We start from the raw sequence: 20,453 nt of genomic DNA, 5'->3' as shown, positions 1-20,453 counted from the left end.
CCTTCTGGGTCTGAGTATACATATGTAAGGAAGGATCTGGGATGCATCAGGGTCTGGAAGTGAGTACCATCCCCACAGTCACCCACCTGAGTGACAGAGGTGTTTGCCTGTGGCCTGAAATGTTCTAAGAGCACAGTACAGGGGAGAAGGGATGTTCTGACAGAAATGAAAGAGGATCCTCACAAGGGGAAATGCTGACTTTGCTAAGTCATGCAACTCTTCTCGCCTCATCTGGCACTAACCATGTGTTTGTTCCCCAGTTCCTGCCCAGCCAGCTGACTTCCAGGCAGAAGCAGAGTCTGATACCCGCATCCTGTTGACATGGCTGCCCGCCTCTCAGGAACGCATTACTAAATATGAGCTGCTCTACTGGGAAGGGGAGGATGGCACTCAGGTGAGGATCCTGCCTGGCAGCTCTTGGAGCTGAACATGGCAAGTTCTGAGCTCGGGAAGGGAGTGTGTGCTTGAGCCAGGTTGGTAACAGAACTGTTTGTGTTTCTTCTGCCTCAGTGGTATGCAGTAGGAACAGGGCATTCTGGTTTCTATGTAAGTCACTTCAACAGTGCTTGTTGATGCCAGCAAAGTAGTGACTGGTTTGGGACTGGAAAGGCTCAGAATGCCATGACAGCATCCCTGAGGCATGCTTACTGCTGGTGCCAGTAAACAATAGTATTTCTGGGCAGGTCTGAAATGGCTTCCAGCATGTGTCTCTGGCCCCAGGACTGGTTAGATGTAAAAAGCAGATTGAAGGTGGCCTAGAGAGAGCCCTTCCACATTTACTGCAGGTCCCTAAAGGAAGTCCAGTTCAAAATATATCAAAGGTTGTGCTGGCTTCTACACAGCATAGCAAGAATTGTGCCATGACAGCATCAGTGTCCCATGGTCCTCTCCTTCTCCTCTTATTATAGTGGCATGAGAGCTGCCAAGAATAAGTGCCCTTCAGGTGAAGTGTCAACAAAGCAAGCCCTTTTCCAGCAGTATTTCGGTGCATTAGAGAGCCTGACTGCTACAGGATGAGGGCTTTACTGCCTATTTCAGAGGCAATACACTGTCTGTTGGGAGAAAACAAACTTATGTATCCCGTGCCCCTTCTCTGAACTTGTATAGCTGGACCCAGCATTCCTACAAAGCTCTCAAGCCAGTGAGTGCAATCAGAAGACCAGACAGTGTAGCCTGGCTGTGGCAGAGGTCTGCTTCTCTCCAGAGTCCTGGAGTGTGTCACCCTGGAAGCTCCATAGTTTGGAGTCTTGCAGGACTGCAGTCAGGTTTGGCAAGCACGGCTGTGACTTTTGTGGGCCCAGAGTGGCTGCACAACTACAGCAAATAATCTGTTTCCTTTTTTTTTGGCAGCAAAAGGTGGAGTTTGACCCAACCTCCTCATATGCCGTGGAAGGTCTCAAACCAGACACATTGTATAAGTTCCGTCTGGGTGCCCGCTCAGAGCTGGGGGTAGGAGTTTACACCCCCACGGTGGAAGCCAGAACTGCCCAATCCAGTAAGTGCCTGACATTCAACACTGCTGGAGACAAATCAAAAGCAGTCCAGTATCCATCTCCTGGGCACAGAGAAGCCCAGTGCTTCTGCCCCTGTGGGTTTGCAGGGATGCTGGCATGCAGTTTGCTAAAGGGAGTAATGGGGAAAGTCAGCTGGGGTTTGAATCAGGGCTCTTTGGCAGAGTGGGTGCACCCAAGGGGTAAGTTGTTTCTTCCTGTCCCTTTGATCATCCTGTCTTTCCCTAAGGGTAGATTCATAAAAAGTGATGGAGGAGTAAAACAGGCTGGGAAATTGCTTTGGAGAGATTGATTTGAGTGGGTTTGTGCATCTCTATGAATTTACTCCCATGCAGACAAGCTGTCTGGACAGGCAGCATATGGGTATTTGGCTCTAAATGTGACTGTCTCCAAACCATTGGATTTTCATCCCTTCACTCCCTGTTCCAGCTGCCTTGCTTACACAGGAGTCCATTCCTGGTCAGTACAGTTGATTGTAAGGTGAGGCATCCTGTGAGGCCGAGGTGTGTCTGTGGCTGTCAGGCAGCTGGAGGAGTCATTTTGGAAAAGTGGCTGTTTGCCAGGGTTGTGTGAGTGAGTGAGTCTGCTGCTTCTGGGACTGCAGTGCTAGGGGAAACCAGAACAAGCTGCAGTTCAGTTAATAGAGAGGCTCAATAATGAGGTGACCCAGGCAATATCACTTTCATCCTGTCTCTGCCCTGTGTGATCACAGAGCTGGAGTTTGCATTGCTCTGATTGGCAGCTCAAAGTGCTGCGCATAAGCAGATTAGGGCTATCAAAGGGCCCTGCGATAAGCTCGTTTTCACTAACGATTTTTGGGCTTGCCATTATGCAAAGAGCATTAAAAGGGGGAAAAAAGACATTTCCGTTTGCACCGTCTGTCTGGGATTTACTCGCTATGTGGAGTGAGCAGTTGGTACAGGCAGCCAGCCTTCCCTGCAGGGAGGGCGGGAGCATGCACAGCAACCAGGAGTGTGAGATGGCCATTAGAAAGGGAGCTCTGGCAGGGAAGAGCAGCTCTGCTCACTTCTAGAATGACCTTCTCTTTGAGGAAAACTCAGCTTCATTAACATACCAGTCCCCGGCATTCCTGTACCTCGTTAAGTGAGCTAATGATGTCTTAGAGCTGCACAATAGACAGGTATGAAAACGGAGAAAGATCAGACCATGCAGTTATAAATATTTGAACATTGAGAACAAATCCTGAATATGGGGATTTGTATACCTGTGTCAGATAGCTTTTGTACTGATAGGCAAAGGTTGAAGTAATTCTCCTACCGTGTAAATTAATTTCATCAGTAGATGCTCTTATCCTTGAACACACTTAATCAGAGACAGCTCCATGCATAAATGAGTCCTTCAGAGTCTCACAACAGTCCAAGTAAGAGAAATGTTTGCTTCATGGACTCATCAAGGCAGACATCTTATCATGACCTACTCTACCTGTTGTCTGCTCACAAGGCATCTCACACCAGTTTGTTTTTAAGGTTGTTGCTTCTGCTGGCCGGTGGTGCAGTAGCTGACTGGTTCTGGCATCTGTTTAGTCAGAGAAATGTGAATAGGCTGGAGGAGATTTGGCATTTAGGCACAGGAGTACCTTGGTTTGATCAGTGAAGCCCTCCTCACACTGAAGGATATAAGAATTCTTACATTGATCCAAGAAGTGACCTGGGTCTTGGTTTACAGGCTCCTACTTGAAAAGATTTCTGATGGCACTCAGTTCTATGACAGAAGGCATTGGCAGTTACTGCTGAGTTATTCAGTGAGGGTGAGAAACCAGTGCCTGAACAGCCCCAATGCAGTGTGGAGCCTTGAGTAATAGGGGGGCTCAAAATCAAGTAGGTCTTTCAGAAAGCTGTGCTTTACCTCGGGAGAAGTTTGGTGTAGAGTGCACAACTTCCAGTCAGAAATCCTTTGATCTTTAGTTATCAACACCTTGTATTAGATGGTTGGATGGGTTCCCTTTGGCCTTAAGACTTACTAATCTAGAAATACTACAGCTCCCAGCTTCAAATTGGTCTCCTTCCTGCACTTTTCCATCTGGTTACCCTGAGAAAGGCTATTAGATCATGGAGCTTGACATGTTAAGGTGGGACACAAACTGCAGGAGTAGTCAGATTCCTGCTTTCCAAAAAGCCTCTCTTCAGTCTCTATTCCTGTCCCTGACCATCCAGTCATGGGGAAGGTAGGAGGCCTGTGATCACTAATGACTCACTAATGGGCTGGAGAAGGATGCTGGTCTTGCTTTTCTTGTGGCACCCCTGCTCAGGAGTAGTAGGCATGCTTGTGTGGGAAGGCCAGAGGGAGGTAGTGCCCTTTTGAACCCTTCAGCAGCACAGTTGAGACCTCGTCTGAGCAGGCAGCTGCTTTCCAGGCTGTCTTTCCTGCTAATCTGCTCACTTAGTTGCTGGGCACCCTGCAAAAAGTAGAGGCAGTGCTGCTTTGAGGGCCTGAAGAGCACGGGGGAGTTTTCCAGGAGTCTGCAGTGCCTCAGGCAAGCGGAATGATGCAAGAGAGAAACATCAGCTCTGTACCCATTAGGCCTCGGCATTAAAATGCTTTTCTCCCTTGAAATACTGAGGTGGGTCCTAAGTCTGCCTTTTCCCTAGCCTGAGGAGCAGGTGGGTTGGATGGGTGCACAGAGTTGCTGTGGGCCATCGGGGGAGGCTGTCGTGAGTAGCCTGGAGGCAGCAGAGGTTTGCACAGTGTGTGTGGGTACATCTGCATGTGTGGGTGCATGCTGGCCACCCAGTCTGCTCTTTGCTGGCCCCAGGAGGGACACTTCAACTCCTTGTGCATTTTAAGTTGATCCTGCTCATATTATCAAGTTTTGTTTTGCTTTTTTTAAGTGTTAATCTGAGTTTTTGCCTTGCACATTGTATGTGTGACTCTTACCCAGTCAACAGCCAACTTTTGACTTGCCCACACTGCCGTCCAAAGCTGCTTTTGGAGAAGGAGCTCACTGCTGCCTGTCAAGGGAAGATGTGGAGGTTCTGTCAAAACACGTCTCTTCTGTGAAGGGCGTCTGCAGACAGTGTCACAGGAAAGGTTTGCAAACCCCTTGTATCTCAGCTGTCCTGTCTGTAGGATGCTACCAGGCACTTTGTCTACATTATGCCCTCCATTGTAAGTGTTGCTTTGGTGCTGTATCTTCCTACTCTCTTCCTTGCAGCTTCTCTGCTGATTAACCAAGAGTGTGAGGATTCACTTTTTACCCCTGCGTCCTTTTCACTGTACCAGATGGCAGGGCTGATCCTGTGCTGTCTGCTTCCACACATTGTTTTGACTTCTCTTTCCTCCAATGTAGCTCTTGTAGCAGCAGCCTGACTGCTCAAGCATCATCACTTCCAGCTCCATCACTACTTACTCTCCTCCATCTTTCATCTCTCCAGGCATCTGAACCAGAGCATCAGGAATGTTCCCTGTTGTCTGAGCACAGGAGTGGGAATTAAAGGTTACTTGCAGTCTGTAACTGTTTCTACAAGCAAGTGGGCCTTCTTCCCAACAAGCAGAGGCCACCTGCTTTGGGAGGTCCTGCTGCCCTCTGCTTTCCCAGATTTTCTGCTACTGCCAACCTGTGCCCAGCAAAGCTAAGGCACCATTGCTGAGTGCTTGAATTACCTGAGGTCCTTGCTGCCATGTGTGTAGTGATGTAGGTTGTGTTCACCTTTGCACAGGCAGTGAGCAGGCAGGGTTGTTCCTGTGCCCCGGCAAGGCTGGCTCTGCTGCATTGGTGGCTGCAAGGACTAAAGCATGGGGGAGGGCAGCAGTCTTTTTTCAGACATTTCTATGTTTCTTGGTGCAGTGTAGTATGGAAGCTGCCTTTCACCTGCCATGGCAAAGCAAGATACTTCGTACTCCATTATTGCTTGGCCACACAGCTTGCTAGTCTTAGAGCAAAAGGGTGCATTTTTTTTTAGTGATGATGCCCTGCCCCCTCTGCTTAGGGTTTTTTCCTTCTGGATGAGCACCCATGGATGGAGCCATGTCCCTCATTCTTTCCCTGACTATATGGGCTCCCCTTTCCTTCTCCAGACTTCCACTCTTGCCTTCTATGCAAGCATGCTGCCTGCAGCATCCCAGGGCAGTGAGACCAGATGACAGGGGGCTGATGCTGCTGTGAGAGGGCTCCTATGCTGCCAGAGCCCTGGTGCAACCAGACAGCGGGTCTGCAAGGCTGGAGAAAGGAATGAACCAAGCAGATGTCCTAGGGATGCTTTGCTTTATCCAGGTCATCTCTCCTTTCCTCATCTCTCTTCCCCTCGCTCAGATTTGTTTCACTGCTTTTGTTTTACTGCAGTGTGCTGTGTGGAGAGACTTCTCTCCCAGTGATCTCAGTGAGAAGCAACTGTTGCCTGGATCCCATTCCTCCTCCTATGGACAGATAACATTGCCAAGGCTTAGAAGTTAATGCAAACTGCAGGTGCTTTTTTTGCTTGGGAGGGGGCAAAACCTGCTTACCTTCCACTGTACAAATCCATAGGCCAGGGAGCTACTGAGGCAGGTTACCAGTCTGGCAGGCATGAAGCAGTCAGTCCCAGATTCCAGGGATATGTGCAAAGCAGCACAACCATGTTTTCTCCTGTTCCCATGTGGTGCCTGGCTCCCAGCTGGTTAGGATGCAGCATACAGCTGATGGTCATGATTTTAAACCCCAGCAGGACAAACCACCTCCAACCTCTGTTACCTGCTTTCCTTATCCACTCCTGCTTCTTCTGCTTGTCTAGGAGTGAGTTTTCACAAGCCTTCCTACAATCTGGTGTGTGAGCTTCCCTTCTGCCACTCTTGCTTTCTGCAGCTTCCTACCTCTTCTGGCTTCCATCTGCTTCAGATCTTCACTGAAAGTGTCTTTCTTCTCCCTACCAGTCTCTCTCTTGCACCCTCCACATGCCCCCCTTCCCTTACTGCCATTTGTTGTGTTTGGTAAAGTGAGCGTCCAGAACTGCTTTGGGAAGAAGTGTTCTCTGATGCAGAACAGCACTTCCATCTCTACACTGTTCATCTGGCCTTCAGATACAAATTTCCCCCCGGTGCCATCTTTGATGATCTGTGAGGATGGCAGGCAGTTGTCCACATGTACGTTCAGTGCTCTGTTGGCTGGGTAAAAGTTCCCTGTGCATTTTGGTTTGTCATTCCATTCATTTCCCTTCATCTCCCCACTTCATTTATTTATCCCCAGCCCCCTCCGCCCCACCCCAAGAAGTCGAGTGTGTAAGCACCAGCTCCACCACCATCCGGGTAAGTTGGGTGCCACCGCCCGCCCAGAGCCGCAATGGGGTCATCACCCAGTACTCCATTGCCTACCAGGCAGTGGAAGGAGATGACAACACCAAGCATGTGGTGGATGGCATTGGACGGGAGCATTCCAGCTGGGAGATCAAGGACCTGGAGAAATGGACCGAATACAAGGTGTGGGTAAGGGCTCACACGGATGTGGGGCCAGGACCGGAGAGCATCCCCGTCCACGTGCGCACTGACGAGGATGGTAGGTGCTACTGAAAGCTCCTTCAGCTGCTGCCATGGGTTAAACCAGGATTCTCCTAACTCTGTTTGCTGGAAAGGGGGGGAAAGGGAGCAGAGACATTGACCTGGGACCACCTTTCAATCAGGGCCAGAGGCTGTTGAGAGCAAAGCTCTGGGGAGTAGGTCTCAACAGTTGCCCTGGAGTAGGGTTGGGGAATTGCTTTGCTGGCCCTTGCTCTGCCTCCAGGTTGTGTCAGATAACCCATTGTGATCCTTCAGGGTCCTGTTTGTGTCAGCAGTGCTTCCTGTGCAGTGAGGCAGTGCTCTGCTTTCCATTGTGGTTTTATAGTGGGTGGTGGTGGATTCCTTTTTCTTGAAGGTAGAATGAGCTCTCCCAGCTAAAGGCTTCTCTTGTGAGATCAGGACTTAAAGTTTACTTGTTGACCTGAAATCCAGCAAACTAAAGAGGGGGAAAGTAATCCATTTGAAAGTTGTAGATCCTGCAGGAAAGCTGCTTCTTGCTCCAGCTTCCAGGCAAGCCACAGCTTATATAAAGCTGCTCTTCCACTCAAGAGTCAGAATACCACACGTACAGAGCACTTTACTGGATACGACAGCTTTAAAGAGAAATTGCTTTGTATTAGCAGGGCTGTCAGTTATGTCACCATGATTTAAGCCATTTCCTTTGAAAGTGCCAGAGCTCAGGGTGACAGTAGGAGCTCCCGTGGCTTCATGCTGACCCAAGAAAGCTGCAGATTTAATGGGAGAAGAAAGAGATGGAGTGTCCAGGCAAAGAAAGCATGATCTCTGCATTGCCCAATCAGTGTAGGAAATTGAAACCAGACATGTTACAGTTTCCTTAAATGGGCTGCCACTGTCCCCTATGTCTCCATGGCTCTGAAAGTGGCGTCTGGGAATGCTTGCTGACTGCATTCCTGGGCTGGCAGACACATCTGTGTGTGTGTCCTGCTGCCTGTATTGTTTGCTTCAGTTCTCATTCAGCAGAATTGTAGCCCAAGGGAAGCTGTTACCCCAGAAATGTCGCAACAAGCTCTCTCAGTTAGTTTTTGGGCACTGTGGTTGGACATTCCAGCTTAGCTGTCAGGAGTGATTTTATATTCCTCTGACATGCTGACGCTCAGTAGATACCCATGATGAAGGAATGAGAAATGCTAAACTGTAGTCTGAAAACAAATTGAACTTTCCCGGTTTGAATCTCAGATGCAGCACATACTTCCCATAGTGGGGTAGGACAGAGTTCCTCAAAACACTGTGGCCTGCTCATATTCACATCTTTTTGTGTCCCTGCAACATCCCTATATCATGTCCTGTTGCCTTCTCATGGCAGCAGAGCTTGACACACAGCATCTGTCTGGTTCTCAGGGAGGATCTTGTTTTCCGCTTGGACTCCCAGCTGTGTGTGTGGGCAGGTGTCTCGCCAGGGCAGGAGAGCCCTGTGGCTTGTGCAAGGTCACTGCACTAAGTGAATTGTGGATTACAGCATAGGCAGCTCCAGGCAGAAGGGGGTAACTGTTCAAGCACAGCGCCCTCCTTTCCCATACCTTGACTTGGCCTCATGGTGCTAAAATGCTCCGTTCCTCCTTTCTCTATTTTATTAAATTATCTACAATTAGGAAGGACATCTGGGTAAAAATAATGAATTGCCCTGCAGCTTAAAAACTGTGCTTACCTGCTGGGTAGCTGTTTCCTCCCATTTAGTTGGTTGAAATAGCAATACTCATTATGTCTGCTTGTCAGGTATCCATCCCTAATTATCTAATACTGATTTCTTGCTGTGTTGAGAATTGGGGCATATGAGGTTCCAAACCTCCGGATTTTCCCAGGGCAGTGGAAGGTGAAAAGGGTCCTGCAGATGAGGTGATAGGATGAAGCCCAGGTCCTTTGCTTGGTAGTGGGCACTTGGGTAGCCTCAGTATCCTCCACAGAGAGTGCACACCTCTACTCCCAGCTGCTTCAGCTGGAAGGAGCTTTCCAGGAGCAACTGAGAAGCTAATTTTTTAGAATTGACATTTTTGTCACAGTCAATGTAAGAGCAAAATATAATAAGGAGGTAATTTTTCCAAATGGTAAATAGGGTATAAATACATTTTTTAAACGGGCCTCACCTTGCAAGAAAATTGATATTTTCTGGGCAGTGTAATTTTTCATTTTATTATCAAAAAGCATTCAGCTAGCCGTGCATGAAATACAGTCCCCAGAGCTGTCACAATCCCCACAGGCCCTTTATCTGGCTGAGTTCTGTGACTGCTGTCTCTGAGCTCTGGGTTATTGTTTTAGGATGGTGCTTTTCCCCCTCATTAACCTCTCACTGTCACAGGGGAAGAGCACGTGTGTGCTCTGGCTGGTGGCAGGTACCTGGGCTCCCTGCAAAGCAGACTCAGCACCCAGTCATGCTAAGTGGGACTGTTGGACTTGGTTGATTTGGGTCTGAGAGGCAGGATGCAAAGAAGGCGTCAAAAGCCCCTGCCTGTGCCCCAGGGCACCCTGAGCTGCAGGGGTGTTCTTCATATTGTGCTGTATTTTTGTATTCTTCCTTGCTCCCCTACTAATGGAGATGAGAGGGATAGATGGACCTTGAGTCTGATTCAGCACAGTGGCTTTTATTAGGGGTACTCCTGCATATTACAGTTATGCTTTTTCCTACTGAGAGTACCAAAAGGGAAGGAGTCAGGGATGTGGTCATGCTGAAAGACTGCAGTGTGATGTCCTGGGCAGGTACAGGAAGCTTTTGGCAGTAGGGCCATCCTGGCAAGTGAAGTGGGGGGAGGTAGCAAAGGAGTGAGAGGTGGTGACAGTGATTGTGTGGTACCTTCTAACTGTTGTCCCGTGTGTGTTGCAGTGCCCAGTGCCCCACCGCGAAAGGTAGAGGTGGAGTCTGTGAACTCGACTGCCATCCGGGTGAGCTGGAAGCTGCCCATCTCCAACAAGCAGCATGGGCAGATCCGCGGGTATCAGGTTACCTATGTGAAGCTGGAAAACAACGAGCCCCGCGGGCAGCCGGTGATCAAGGACGTCATGCTGTCAGAAGCACAGGTACAGTGTGGGGGCCACCAGATGGTGGGCATGGCACCTTCCCTCTCTGCAGAGGGCTGGCTGGCTGGATCCAAGTATTTCTTGGTCTCCTCTTGCAGCTCCAGAGTGTGGGACTCAGCCTGCCTGAGCAAGGCAAACAGTTTATCCTTAAACTGTGGCTTAAACATGGGTAAAAAGTTTAATCAGGAAAGGATTACTGTGGAAAAGATGATATACTGGATGATGTTCCTCTCTTACCCCTTCTCTGATACGTACCTCTCTGCCTGCCACATCTTGTGCAGACTCCAGCTGGAGCAAACTGCACTTAGCCAGTCCATTTATAAATGGTTAGAAAATTTTAAATAAGCCTTGAGTCTGTTTCTTTTGTAATGCTGATTATGTTCAGGGCAAAGTGTCTTTCTTGATAGCATCTACCTGAGTGCTGCCTGCTTGTGGGGCACAGGGTGGCTCTTCACCCCTTCGTGGGGACAGCATGCCAGGCAGAACAGCAGTCCTGGCTCAGCAAAGCCTCCCCTCCCTCCTGCTTTTGCAGGCCAGGGACTTGCTGTTGCATTGCTTCTTGAAACACAACTGTAGGTGAAGCCAACTTAGTCTGGGAAAGGCTGGGGAGGAAGAAAGAAAATGAGGTGAAGGCCCACATCCTCTGTAAACGACTTTGTCCTCTGCAATCCCCCTACAACAATCTGTTAATACTTAGGCGATCTCCTGGGTACCTCACTGGCTGTGACATGCAGCCCTCTTCCCACACACTGCTCCAGGCACGGCTGTGCACTCTGCACAGCCCAGGAATGCGCAGTTAGTTGCCTCTTTCCCAAGATCCAGGGAAGTTTTTGGTTCTCCGTGTGCAGCGAAATACAACTTTTCTTTGGAGCAGAGGTCCTTCATCCCGGATGACCCATGCCTAGTTCTCAACTAAGATAATCATATAAATGAAGAACAGGATCTGCTGCTGTTGGAAGCAACAAGGAATCAATTCAGAGCTGGCTTGCTTGAATGATGCCCAGTATAAATACTGGAGAGCTGCAACGATTAATTGATCTGTCTCCTGAATGCAGCTGTGAATCATTTATGCGTTTGTCAGTGGGAAGTGCAGTGCACAGAGGCAGCTTTATTCGCCATTCATATTACAAAGGATAAAACTCAGTAATAATGTGGAAGGGGAAACTTTAAAGAGAGGAAAAGCTTTGAGGGTCCTTGCGGTGTAGTCTGGGGCACATCTGTTTATGTTTCAGATGTCACTTTAATAGAGAAGCTGCTTACTGATCTTTACTTATGTCAGGAGAATGTGATCTTCTGTGTTGTTAGAACAGTTGAGGCTGTGTTGTTCAGCTGGAGTTGGGAGTTAATGGGTTGGTCCCAAGTGTAGGTGGGCGAAGTTGGCAATGTTTTTCTTCTTGGTGTTTTCAAATATTTTATGCTTGCCCAGCCAGTTCTGCTTTCACTCCTTAATCATGCATTTCAGAGAGAGAAATCCCATGCTGATGTGCAGAATGAGGATGCCAGAGCCAGAAACTTTTGAAGGAGTGCTGCATTTTGCATTAGTTTGAACGTGCTCATCAAGAAGGCAAATTCCTAGAAGTTTCCTGGCATGTCAGGCTCCTTGCCTGTCTTCAGTATTTGGTGCATTTATATGGGAAAGTTCTTGATTTCTGTGATATTTTTTCCTGCTGTGTATGGTGCTGAACTCATCCAGTGTAATTTTTGTGTGGAAGTGAAAATGATAGTTGCAGAGAAGCAATTACTCTTAAGAGTCATGTCACTCTTGGGATAAACTAATGATGACCCTGCAGGGAAGAGGTTTCACTGACTTGGCAGAAGAGATCTCTATTTCCCAAAAGAGTGAGAAGCCAGGCATGACCTGTGCATGTGATGAAATATATCTGTTCCAGATGCTGAAGAACCCTGTAAGAGCTGCCATCTTTCAGTAGAGCAGTGCGTGTCTTTGCAAACAGCCAGATGAAACTTTAACGAGTAGTCTTAGAAGAGTTATTTCCTATGAAAGAAAACAGAAAGATACACTGGAAAACCTGCCCCTGGAGGTCATAGGATGAAGATGGCCACAGTTCAGTACTCATAAACAGTCACAACCATTTATACCAGTGCACAGAGAGAGAATTAAATGGATTGAAAACCTTGGGGTCAGAGAAGAAAATTGCTGGACAGGTAGGCAGAGCCCCTCCTCCTGCCTTGCCAGGCTGTCTGCTGATTCGAGTAGGTATGTACCACATAATCTGCTTCCTGCAGACAGTGTGAAGACACTGATACTAAAGCTGACTCATGATTTTTCCTTATTGAAGATGAGAAATGGAAAGAGAGTAAACGAAGATGAAAGGAAAAAGGCAAGGGAACGGAGATGTTAGCTATGCAGATAATATGGATTCTGAGCTTTCAAAACCGTTTGAGCGGAAGAGACTAAAACATCAGCAGAGACGTGGGGGCCCTGGTGCTGGAGAGATCACATTTTATTTTACAGCCTCCTGCCTGGGCAGAGTAATCAGTTGTTAAGAAGGTCCTGTGATGGAGCTGAGGCCTCTCCCTCCCCTCTGTGGCTGTGCCTGTGACTGATTACCTCTGTCAGGATTCTGTGTGCCTTCCAGTCTGAGCTCTCACCTCCTACTGACAGCCTGATGGACAAGCAAATGTGACCCTACCCTGTGGAGGAGCTCCCAGGGTGTGTGCAGCTGAAGAGCTGGATCAGGTACCTGCAGCAGCTCTTGCCCAGGCCATGCCTGTCACAGCTCAGCCAGGTTCCGTGATGGGCGATGGCAGGAGATTCACCTCTGTGCCCTGGGTCTTGCATAAAGCACATTCAGGCACCAAGAGAGGGCTTTTGAAAGGAGCCCAGTGCAGGAGCTGCACTCCACCACTACGTCAAGTCCTTGCCAGCTCAAGGGAGCGAGAGATAGCAGGGCCACGGGACACAAGCATTAAGCTTGATGGGGGCAGGCAGGGGCAGCTCTGGGCAGCTGCTGCATGTTAGGAGGGGCAGTGGGCTTGAACCCCTCCACACCTGCAGATCCAGCCTGCCCAAACAACTTTGCAGGGCTGGCTGGGGACAGCTGGCTGTTCAGAGGTCAGGCTTTGTGGAGAAGAGACTCCTGCCACCTTCTCCTCCTGCTGTGCAAACTGAGTCATGGCACAGGAAAGGTATGTGCTGCCCTCAAGAAAGGCTGCAGGCTCCCAGGAGGGTGGTGTGGTCTCTGCAGGGAACACTTCACCAACCAGCATGCAGACTGAGAGCACATCCCACCAGCTTGCTCCAGAAGAGCAGGAAGAAGAAATGGCAATCACTTCAAGCTATTGGATTGAGATCAAAGGAGAAAGCAGTGACTTCAATTCTCCCTGAGCAGTACCTACTCCAGGCACAACACAGAGGATTTTACAGCCTCCCTTTTTCGTTGTGTGATAGTCAAGGACCTTTCTCTGAATGTACTTGTACATCTCATACATGTGTACTTGTCTAGGCGAGAGTCTGGCATGGAGGTGGGACATTCTCTGCTTCCTAAGGGGAACAAAACTGTAGGGCATCATCCAAGAGGCACTTCAGTAAAGGACCAGGGTAGAGTTTTGATACCGTCAGACTCCTCTGCATCTCATTGAGTGAGTTACCTGTGTTTATGTCCAGAGTTCCACTGTTGCACCACAGTCACTGAAGCAGAGAGAAGGATCTGCAGGAAAACCAGTATTGGCTCCCCATAGCTGGGACTGTTGAGGCCTTGAATCTGTCTTTTGCAAGAGCCTTGGTCAGGGAAAACAGCCATTCCCTGGTGAGACATGACTATGCTGTGTTGAAGTGTAAAATGAAACATTAAAGCATTGCAGCTGCCATAAATACACACTGTTAGCTTTAGCACTTCCCAGAGCCATCCTGCTTCATGCACACAGCCCTCTCAGTTCTTTTTATGACTGCTCCTGGGCTTTTCAGATCAATTTGTCTTACTGACCAACCTTAAACAGTTAAGAAGCAATTGAGCTAGTTTAAGGAAGGAAATGTTTTGATCTGTAGATTAAATTTTCGTAATGAAACTGAATTTCTGCGAAGGTATTTATGCAGGCCTGGCTTTTCGTAGTTGTTACTCCAGCACAGATCTCAAGGCAGTTCTTTGCACTCTGATCTAATGCAAGATTAAAGTCCACTGAAACATTAGAGCAATCAGAGTTTGAACATTAAACATTTGGTTTAAAATCCTTGTGCATGATAAACTCCCTGCTGTGGTGTTAGAGGCCTCCTGAGCCCAGCTCTGCTCTGCTGTTCCTTGCAGTGAGGTGTCACATTCTGCTCCTGTAGGTACGTGGAGGCAGGCTGGGGTGTTCCCAGCCAGATGGCTTCCACCCACCAGGGACATGCTTTCGTAGGAGAAGTGAGTACCAGGCCTTGGATCCTTCCTATGACAGGACTTCTGCCAGCTTTTAGATCAGCAGGGCGTTGTGTGTGGCTGTTGACCATGGTGTGGGCTGGCTGGCACAGGTGGGACATAAACAGCGATGACATGGGTTCAGCTAAGGGTGCAACAGCGGAAATGGCGCCAAGATGTGCGTGGATAGAGAGCCCTTAGGCACCATAATACTTAGTGAGGGTCTTGGCTTTATGAAAAGTATTTAGGGGCAACTTCACCTCTTCACTGAAATGTACTGTTAAGATGGTTTTAGGGGATAATTGTACTGTAGTCTCATGGCATCTAATAAGTAAAATATAATAAAATCTTAGAGGAACATTTCTCCAACAGCAGCTCTCTGAATTTAGAGAGAAAAATAACAAATATTTTGGAAGTATGCCGTGTATTTTACTGCTGAGGTGAGTACTATGCTGCTATGATAGGCTGCAGCCTTCGAAAGCTGCATCAAATAGCCTGAGTTCAAAAGGCAACTTGTATCTTTGATGCCATTTAGTGCTTCTGTTGCACTTGCAGGTTCCCAAACGCTCCATCAGTGTTAGCTGAGCTTCCCAGGGTCCTAAGGAAGTTGGTATCTGAGCAGTTTCACAGCTGGCAGGTCAGGCTCAGAGGCAAGGTTTGCCAGGGCTCACACTGTGAATCAGGGGCAATAATTCCTATCTTCACTTTCATCTCTGTGCTTGAACCCACGGACCAGTGCTTCCTCCAGGCAGATTTAGTAACGTGAGCTGTAACACAATCCCTTGGCTGAGAGAGTTCTGTGTGATCTCTGCAAGCTTTCCTTTGTTGCACCAACCACAAAGAGCACGGCTGTGGGCATGCATGGCAGCAGCCAAGATCTACTGTCTCACCACCCCAATGTGGCTTTGATGCCCTACAACCCCAAATCCAGCCAGATGAGTTCAGAGTCTGTATGGAACTGCCATGGCCAGGAATCCATATGAGCTTTTGGTGAGAAGTAGGTTGTGTAGAGGCTTTCCCTGCAGGGCTGCTATTGCCAAGTGAGTGTTTGCCATTTTGTGTTGTGTAATTGGGAGTGAGAAACTGTTTCCTCAGTACGTGCACCAGTTTGAATCTCTCTCCAAGCCATGCACCACTGTTGGAGAGGAGCAGCTTAGTGTGAAGCTTTGTGTGAGATCTCAGCTTCTCTTTCACTGTTGATGACAGACACTCACTTCATGGTTTTCTGAAGTCCTCATAGCATTTTCTTGCAAATAATACAAGAAAAAGAAGCTGTAGAAATGCTGTATTGGTGCTTCCCTGCAGAGACTACTTCTGGGTTGTGTGTTGAAATCTTTGGTTCTCAACAAGAGATGGTGGCTGGAGGATCACTAGAACAGAAACTGGAGATTAGGCAGCAGAACTGTTGTGAGTGACTTGTGGGGCAGCAGTCACCCTCAAAGCCTAGTTGGTGCTACCTATTCCTTCTTGCATCTGCTCATAGAAAAGGCAGACAAATGCAAACAATACCAGAAGTAGAAGGGACTGCAAAGTGCAAAAAGTAAGGGGTCACCTCTCCACCCAAGTGAAAAGGAAGCTCTTTGTTTGTGTGAATGATCTCAGACTCATTGTGCAGGCTAGCAGCATGTCAAAAATTGCTCTATGCCATTTCTTCCCTTGGCACAGCCTGTATCAAGTGACCCTCTGTGTATAAGTGTTATAATTCCCCCAACCCAATTCTGCTAACCCCTGCTGTTGTCGTCATTGTCATCCCTTTCCTACACGTTGCCCCTTAAAATTCTGTGTCTCCATTTTTCTCTCCTCCTTCCTTTCTCCCTCGTCAGTGGAGAGCTGAGGACTCCGTCGACCATGTAAGTACCACTTGTGTGTATTCCAGGTTGGAAGAGAGGGGTTTGGTAAATCGATTTGTGAAAATTTTGTAGACACAGTACTGTCAAAACATTCCTTTCACTCCCTTAATGAGGCTGGAGAGTTACATTGTGAAACCTTCCGCAAGCAGCAAATCCAGAGAAAATTGGCATTTAGATAGCTCCTAAATGCAGAAAAGCAATTGACATTTCCTATAATCTGTATTTCCAGCTTGTTGCAGTGCAGTTTTAGGCAGGTTCAAGTGATCGACTCAGGAGGCTCATCCTGCAGTAGTTGGCCCACCAAGTTATGTGGTAAAATTAGATACATAATCTTTAAACCACATTGATCATAGTCATCAGAAATAACCTACACCCTCAACCATGACCTTTGGTTGAAACACAGATAGTAGTAAGAAAACAATCACATTTGAACAGTTAAATTCAATTTTTCCCCACATAATTCTGAGATATAAATTTGGAGGAACAAACTAGAAAATGACCTTTTTAGAGTCAGCAATTCAATTACGTGCCCTACTGTGAGCTTCCCCAGCACGATGCGTTTCTCCTCCTGCTTTATACGGAGCATTCTTGCTCGGAGTGCCTTTGTCATGACAGCACTGTGTTTGCATTATGCAATCAGACCTTCTTTCATCCATCCCTCGTCTTTCTCCTCTCCTCCCAGCTTGCTTGCTTTGCTCCTGGTGGCATGCTTCTGCGTGAGAATTTCTCTTTGCATGGGTTTGGGAGGAGTGAATTCTCTTGGGATGTTCAGAGTCTGCAGGTTTTGTGAGAGTGCTTCCCTGCGGGTCCATTGGCACCAATCGGACTGTGCGTCCACTCACCTGCACACATGATCTGCTGCAGGGGCGGAGTTGGGATTGGACTCTGGTTCACACGGTGATTTTGGTGGGGTTCTTGTTGGTGCTTGTTGATACTTCTCTGGGCTGGCTGGTTCTGCGATGGTAACGTGGTGATTTTGATGAGTAAGCCTGGGCGGGTAACCTGAACCAGCAGCACTGACTGGAAATCAGCAGGTTTAGTAGTGTGGGTGTTTGTGCGAGTGAGTGATGGGAGAGTGGCTGCACTCTGAGAGCAACCACAGGCACCCCTCACACCCCTCAAGCTGCCACGGATCCCCCGGGCAGGGGTCAGACCCCTGGAGCATCTTCTGACAGTGCCTATGCTGCCTGCTCTCAGCAGCTCAAACTTAACCATCTCCATATCTGCTCTTCTCCTTGTCTGAAGGGGTAAATAACCAATGGGGCGCCTCTGTCGCCTTCCTAAAAGCTTCCCCAGCCCCTTCTCCACCCTGCTCATCTCTTGCTCCCTGACCCAGTGGGTTATTAGTGCTAATGGCCCAGACACTCCCACAGCACCCACAGAAGAGCACTGCTCAGGGGTACCTGCCCAGGCTGCTGGGAGCTGCTGGGCTCGCTCGTTTGCAGGCCTGGCCAGCCAGGCTTGGCACCAGTCATGCTGCTGCTGGAGGCCAGGAGGGAGGAGTGCTGCTCCTCTCTTTGATCTCAAACTGAAGTGTGGAGCCATGCCCTCCTCCTGCCCAGAGGAAGCCAGAGCATGCAAGGATGCACCCTGGGAGTCTGCCCCCTCCCAGACCTCCCACAATGCAGGTTTTCCCTCCAGGTCTTGTCAGGGCCTTGCACTGACCTATCCCAGCCCTGCAACCCAGTGCCTGGCAAGGAGGGTGAGCACAATGCTTAGAGCTGCAGGTGCTCCCTGCCCGGGGCCCCCCACCTCTGCACTGCCTCCCTAAGCTCCCCATGGCTCTGCTGCAAGAGATGACTTTAAAAACCCTGGAATTAGCCCCCAAGAGATTCTCATAGCCAGGTGAACTGGCTTTTGCTCTGGTTCACAGCTCCATAGCCCTCTTACTTAGCTTTCACACAGAACCATATCTGGATCAGATCTCCCTCTTGGCAGAAGCCGTGGGAGAGCACAGCTGCTGACAGGGATTGCTGGTGGGTCCCTGGAAAGGCCAAGTGTTAAAGGCAGGGGTTGAAATGAGGCAGGTGAGTGTTGGAGTGGCAGCAGTTGTTAGCTGGCTCTGTGCAATGTGTGTGTTTGAGCACGATGCATGAGTGTGATCCAGGGAGTGTTGTCAGTGTGTTGCTGTTGGAGACACTGACCCTGGTGCCTTCCTTTGGCTCACTCCAGTAACAAGTATTTGCCCTTCTCGTTTGCCTCCTCTCTGCTTCGTGGATGCACTCCCAGGAGACAGTCATTGGAGGCCTGCTGCCAGAAACCACCTACTCCGTCACAGTTGCTGCCTACACCACCAAAGGAGATGGTGCCCGCAGCAAGCCCAAAGTCATCACCACCACAGGGGCAGGTGAGTGTGGGGAGTAGGTGTCACAGCCTCGTAGGGGTGGTGGTAAAACCTCCCAAGAGGTGTGTGGGGAGTATGGCCAAGGCCAGGAGGAAGCAAGAGGGTTGGAGATGCTACAGAGGTACAAACTCTTGTGATCTCCAGCCCATACTTAACAGGCTTTGCCACTGGATCACCTGAGCAAACTGCAGCAAACCGATGGAGAGACGCTACCAGGGCTGATGAGAGAGCAGTGAAACTCATGAGTCTGAGCTCATCTGCATAGTTCAGAGACCTGGGAAGAGGAAACTTGAAAGTTCAGGCCCTCCTCAGCTTTGGAGGCCTGACCTGTCCTCACCTTGTTCCTTTAGGCAAGTGCCATTTCTTGCTTCCTGTGGTGACTGCAGTGCCACCTGGAAGGGCCTCTGGCACAGAGGGCTCCTAAGAGGTGCTTCTCAGCTCCACTCTGCTTACATAGCTGAGCCTGGCTGCTCCTAGAACCATGGTAAAACCTGGAATGGAACAAATTTGCCATAGAAGTGCTGCAGACACAGCTTCTAGGTCCTGGTGATCCCAGCCAGTTTGGTTCTGCTGACTCAGTAGATCGTACCTGCGCCTGGAGCAGGGGCACTCAGGAGTCATCTGGCACTTCCCTCCAGGTGTGGTCAAGCTTGCCTTTGGCAGTGATACCAACTAGTTGACATGGTCTTGTCCACTCACTAGCCTGTCCTACGGCAAATCCTGCTGCTTCCTCACACCAGCCACAGGAACAGTATTTACCACTTGTTATTATGGGAATGCAGTTTGTACAAACTGAGAGCATTTGTTCCTGGTGTTTTTAAACAAGGAACAGCTTGCTATTTCCTCTGCACTCCATATGGGGAGCTCCAGAGGTAGTTTCCACTGTCACAATCTCAAATGCTGTCTCCCTGGTGCCTTGCCATGATGTATTTTCTGTTCATCAAATTGCTACAGCTGTCCTATAAACAGGAAGAGCTTCCTAAACATCCCAGTGTCGTACTGTAAACCACAGTGGATCTTCCCATGTTATGATGAATATTTTGAGCTTAATATTTGGAATCAGCTTAGAAAATACCGTGTCCCTTAATACTAGCTGCTGTTAGACATTGTATTATGAGTGCAAGGAGGATGGCAATGGCAATGGGAATGTAACTGTATCTCTTAAATACCTACAAAAGCACCTTCAGGGCCTTTGTAGAGGCTCGACTGCAGGCATGACCTCAAAGGGGAGCGTTGGTGTCGCCCTCTGATGGCATAAAGGGGGCATAATTCTGGCAAATACGCTTTTCTCTTCTCCTGGACTGTGGGCTCATACACTTCAAAAAACTGCAAGAATATTTAACTAGGTTTGGCTGCAATCCCGATTTTTTTGTTGGGTTTTTTTTTTTCCATATCTATGGCCCCATGCCTTTGATTCTGAGTATCTTCCCTATCAGTTGATTTGTTTACAAATCTGAGCTGATGTGAAGACGCATCCTTTTTTTAACTGAAGGAGACCAAGGTATTAAGCCATCAATTTAAAGCCATCAGTCCCTAACCAGTGACGGCAACACCCCTTGATTTGTGCAGCATAAGCAAAAATCCTGTGGAACGTTTGTGTTCACCTCTCACATCGACACTGACATCACGAATCTACTTCTCAACTAAACCAAAATACATTCTGATGGCAAACAGCCCACCCAGCTCTGCTTGCTGCCTCTGCAGATGGTAAAACTGCAAGGTTTCAGGATGAAATTTGTCTGCCTCCAGACAGACCAGGGTGCTGGAATCGGGCTTCAGGGTGTCTGTTGTGGTACAGTGCATCAGGGCCAGCATGGCCTCGTGCTGTCACTGGCTGGAGTGTCTGAAGACCACTGATTGGGAGGACGGGATTCAG

General features: G+C 48.7%; 1 protein-coding gene across 9 annotated transcripts in view; it reads left to right on the top strand.

Moving 5' to 3' along the window:
* PTPRF (protein tyrosine phosphatase receptor type F) overlaps window positions 1–20,453 on the top strand; it is a 376,474-nt gene that overhangs the window by 306,871 nt on the left and 49,150 nt on the right. For 3 of the 9 annotated variants that reach the window (XM_066325047.1, XM_066325043.1, XM_066325041.1), the window contains exons 10-15: window positions 261–394; window positions 1,351–1,495; window positions 6,691–6,996; window positions 9,835–10,028; window positions 16,207–16,233; window positions 18,463–18,580. In XM_066325047.1, coding sequence (XP_066181144.1) covers window positions 261–394; window positions 1,351–1,495; window positions 6,691–6,996; window positions 9,835–10,028; window positions 16,207–16,233; window positions 18,463–18,580 — 924 coding nt within the window. The remainder of the gene's footprint in view (window positions 1–260; window positions 395–1,350; window positions 1,496–6,690; window positions 6,997–9,834; window positions 10,029–16,206; window positions 16,234–18,462; window positions 18,581–20,453) is intronic. The other 6 variants (XM_066325048.1, XM_066325045.1, XM_066325044.1 and 3 more) reach the window with 3 other exon arrangements.

The sequence above is a fragment of the Sylvia atricapilla genome, chromosome 9, assembly GCF_009819655.1.
Source record: "Sylvia atricapilla isolate bSylAtr1 chromosome 9, bSylAtr1.pri, whole genome shotgun sequence".
Classification (NCBI taxonomy): Eukaryota; Metazoa; Chordata; class Aves; order Passeriformes; family Sylviidae; genus Sylvia; species Sylvia atricapilla.
The sequence above is the reverse complement of the archived record's forward strand: the minus strand, read 5'-3'. Positions and strand labels throughout refer to the sequence as shown.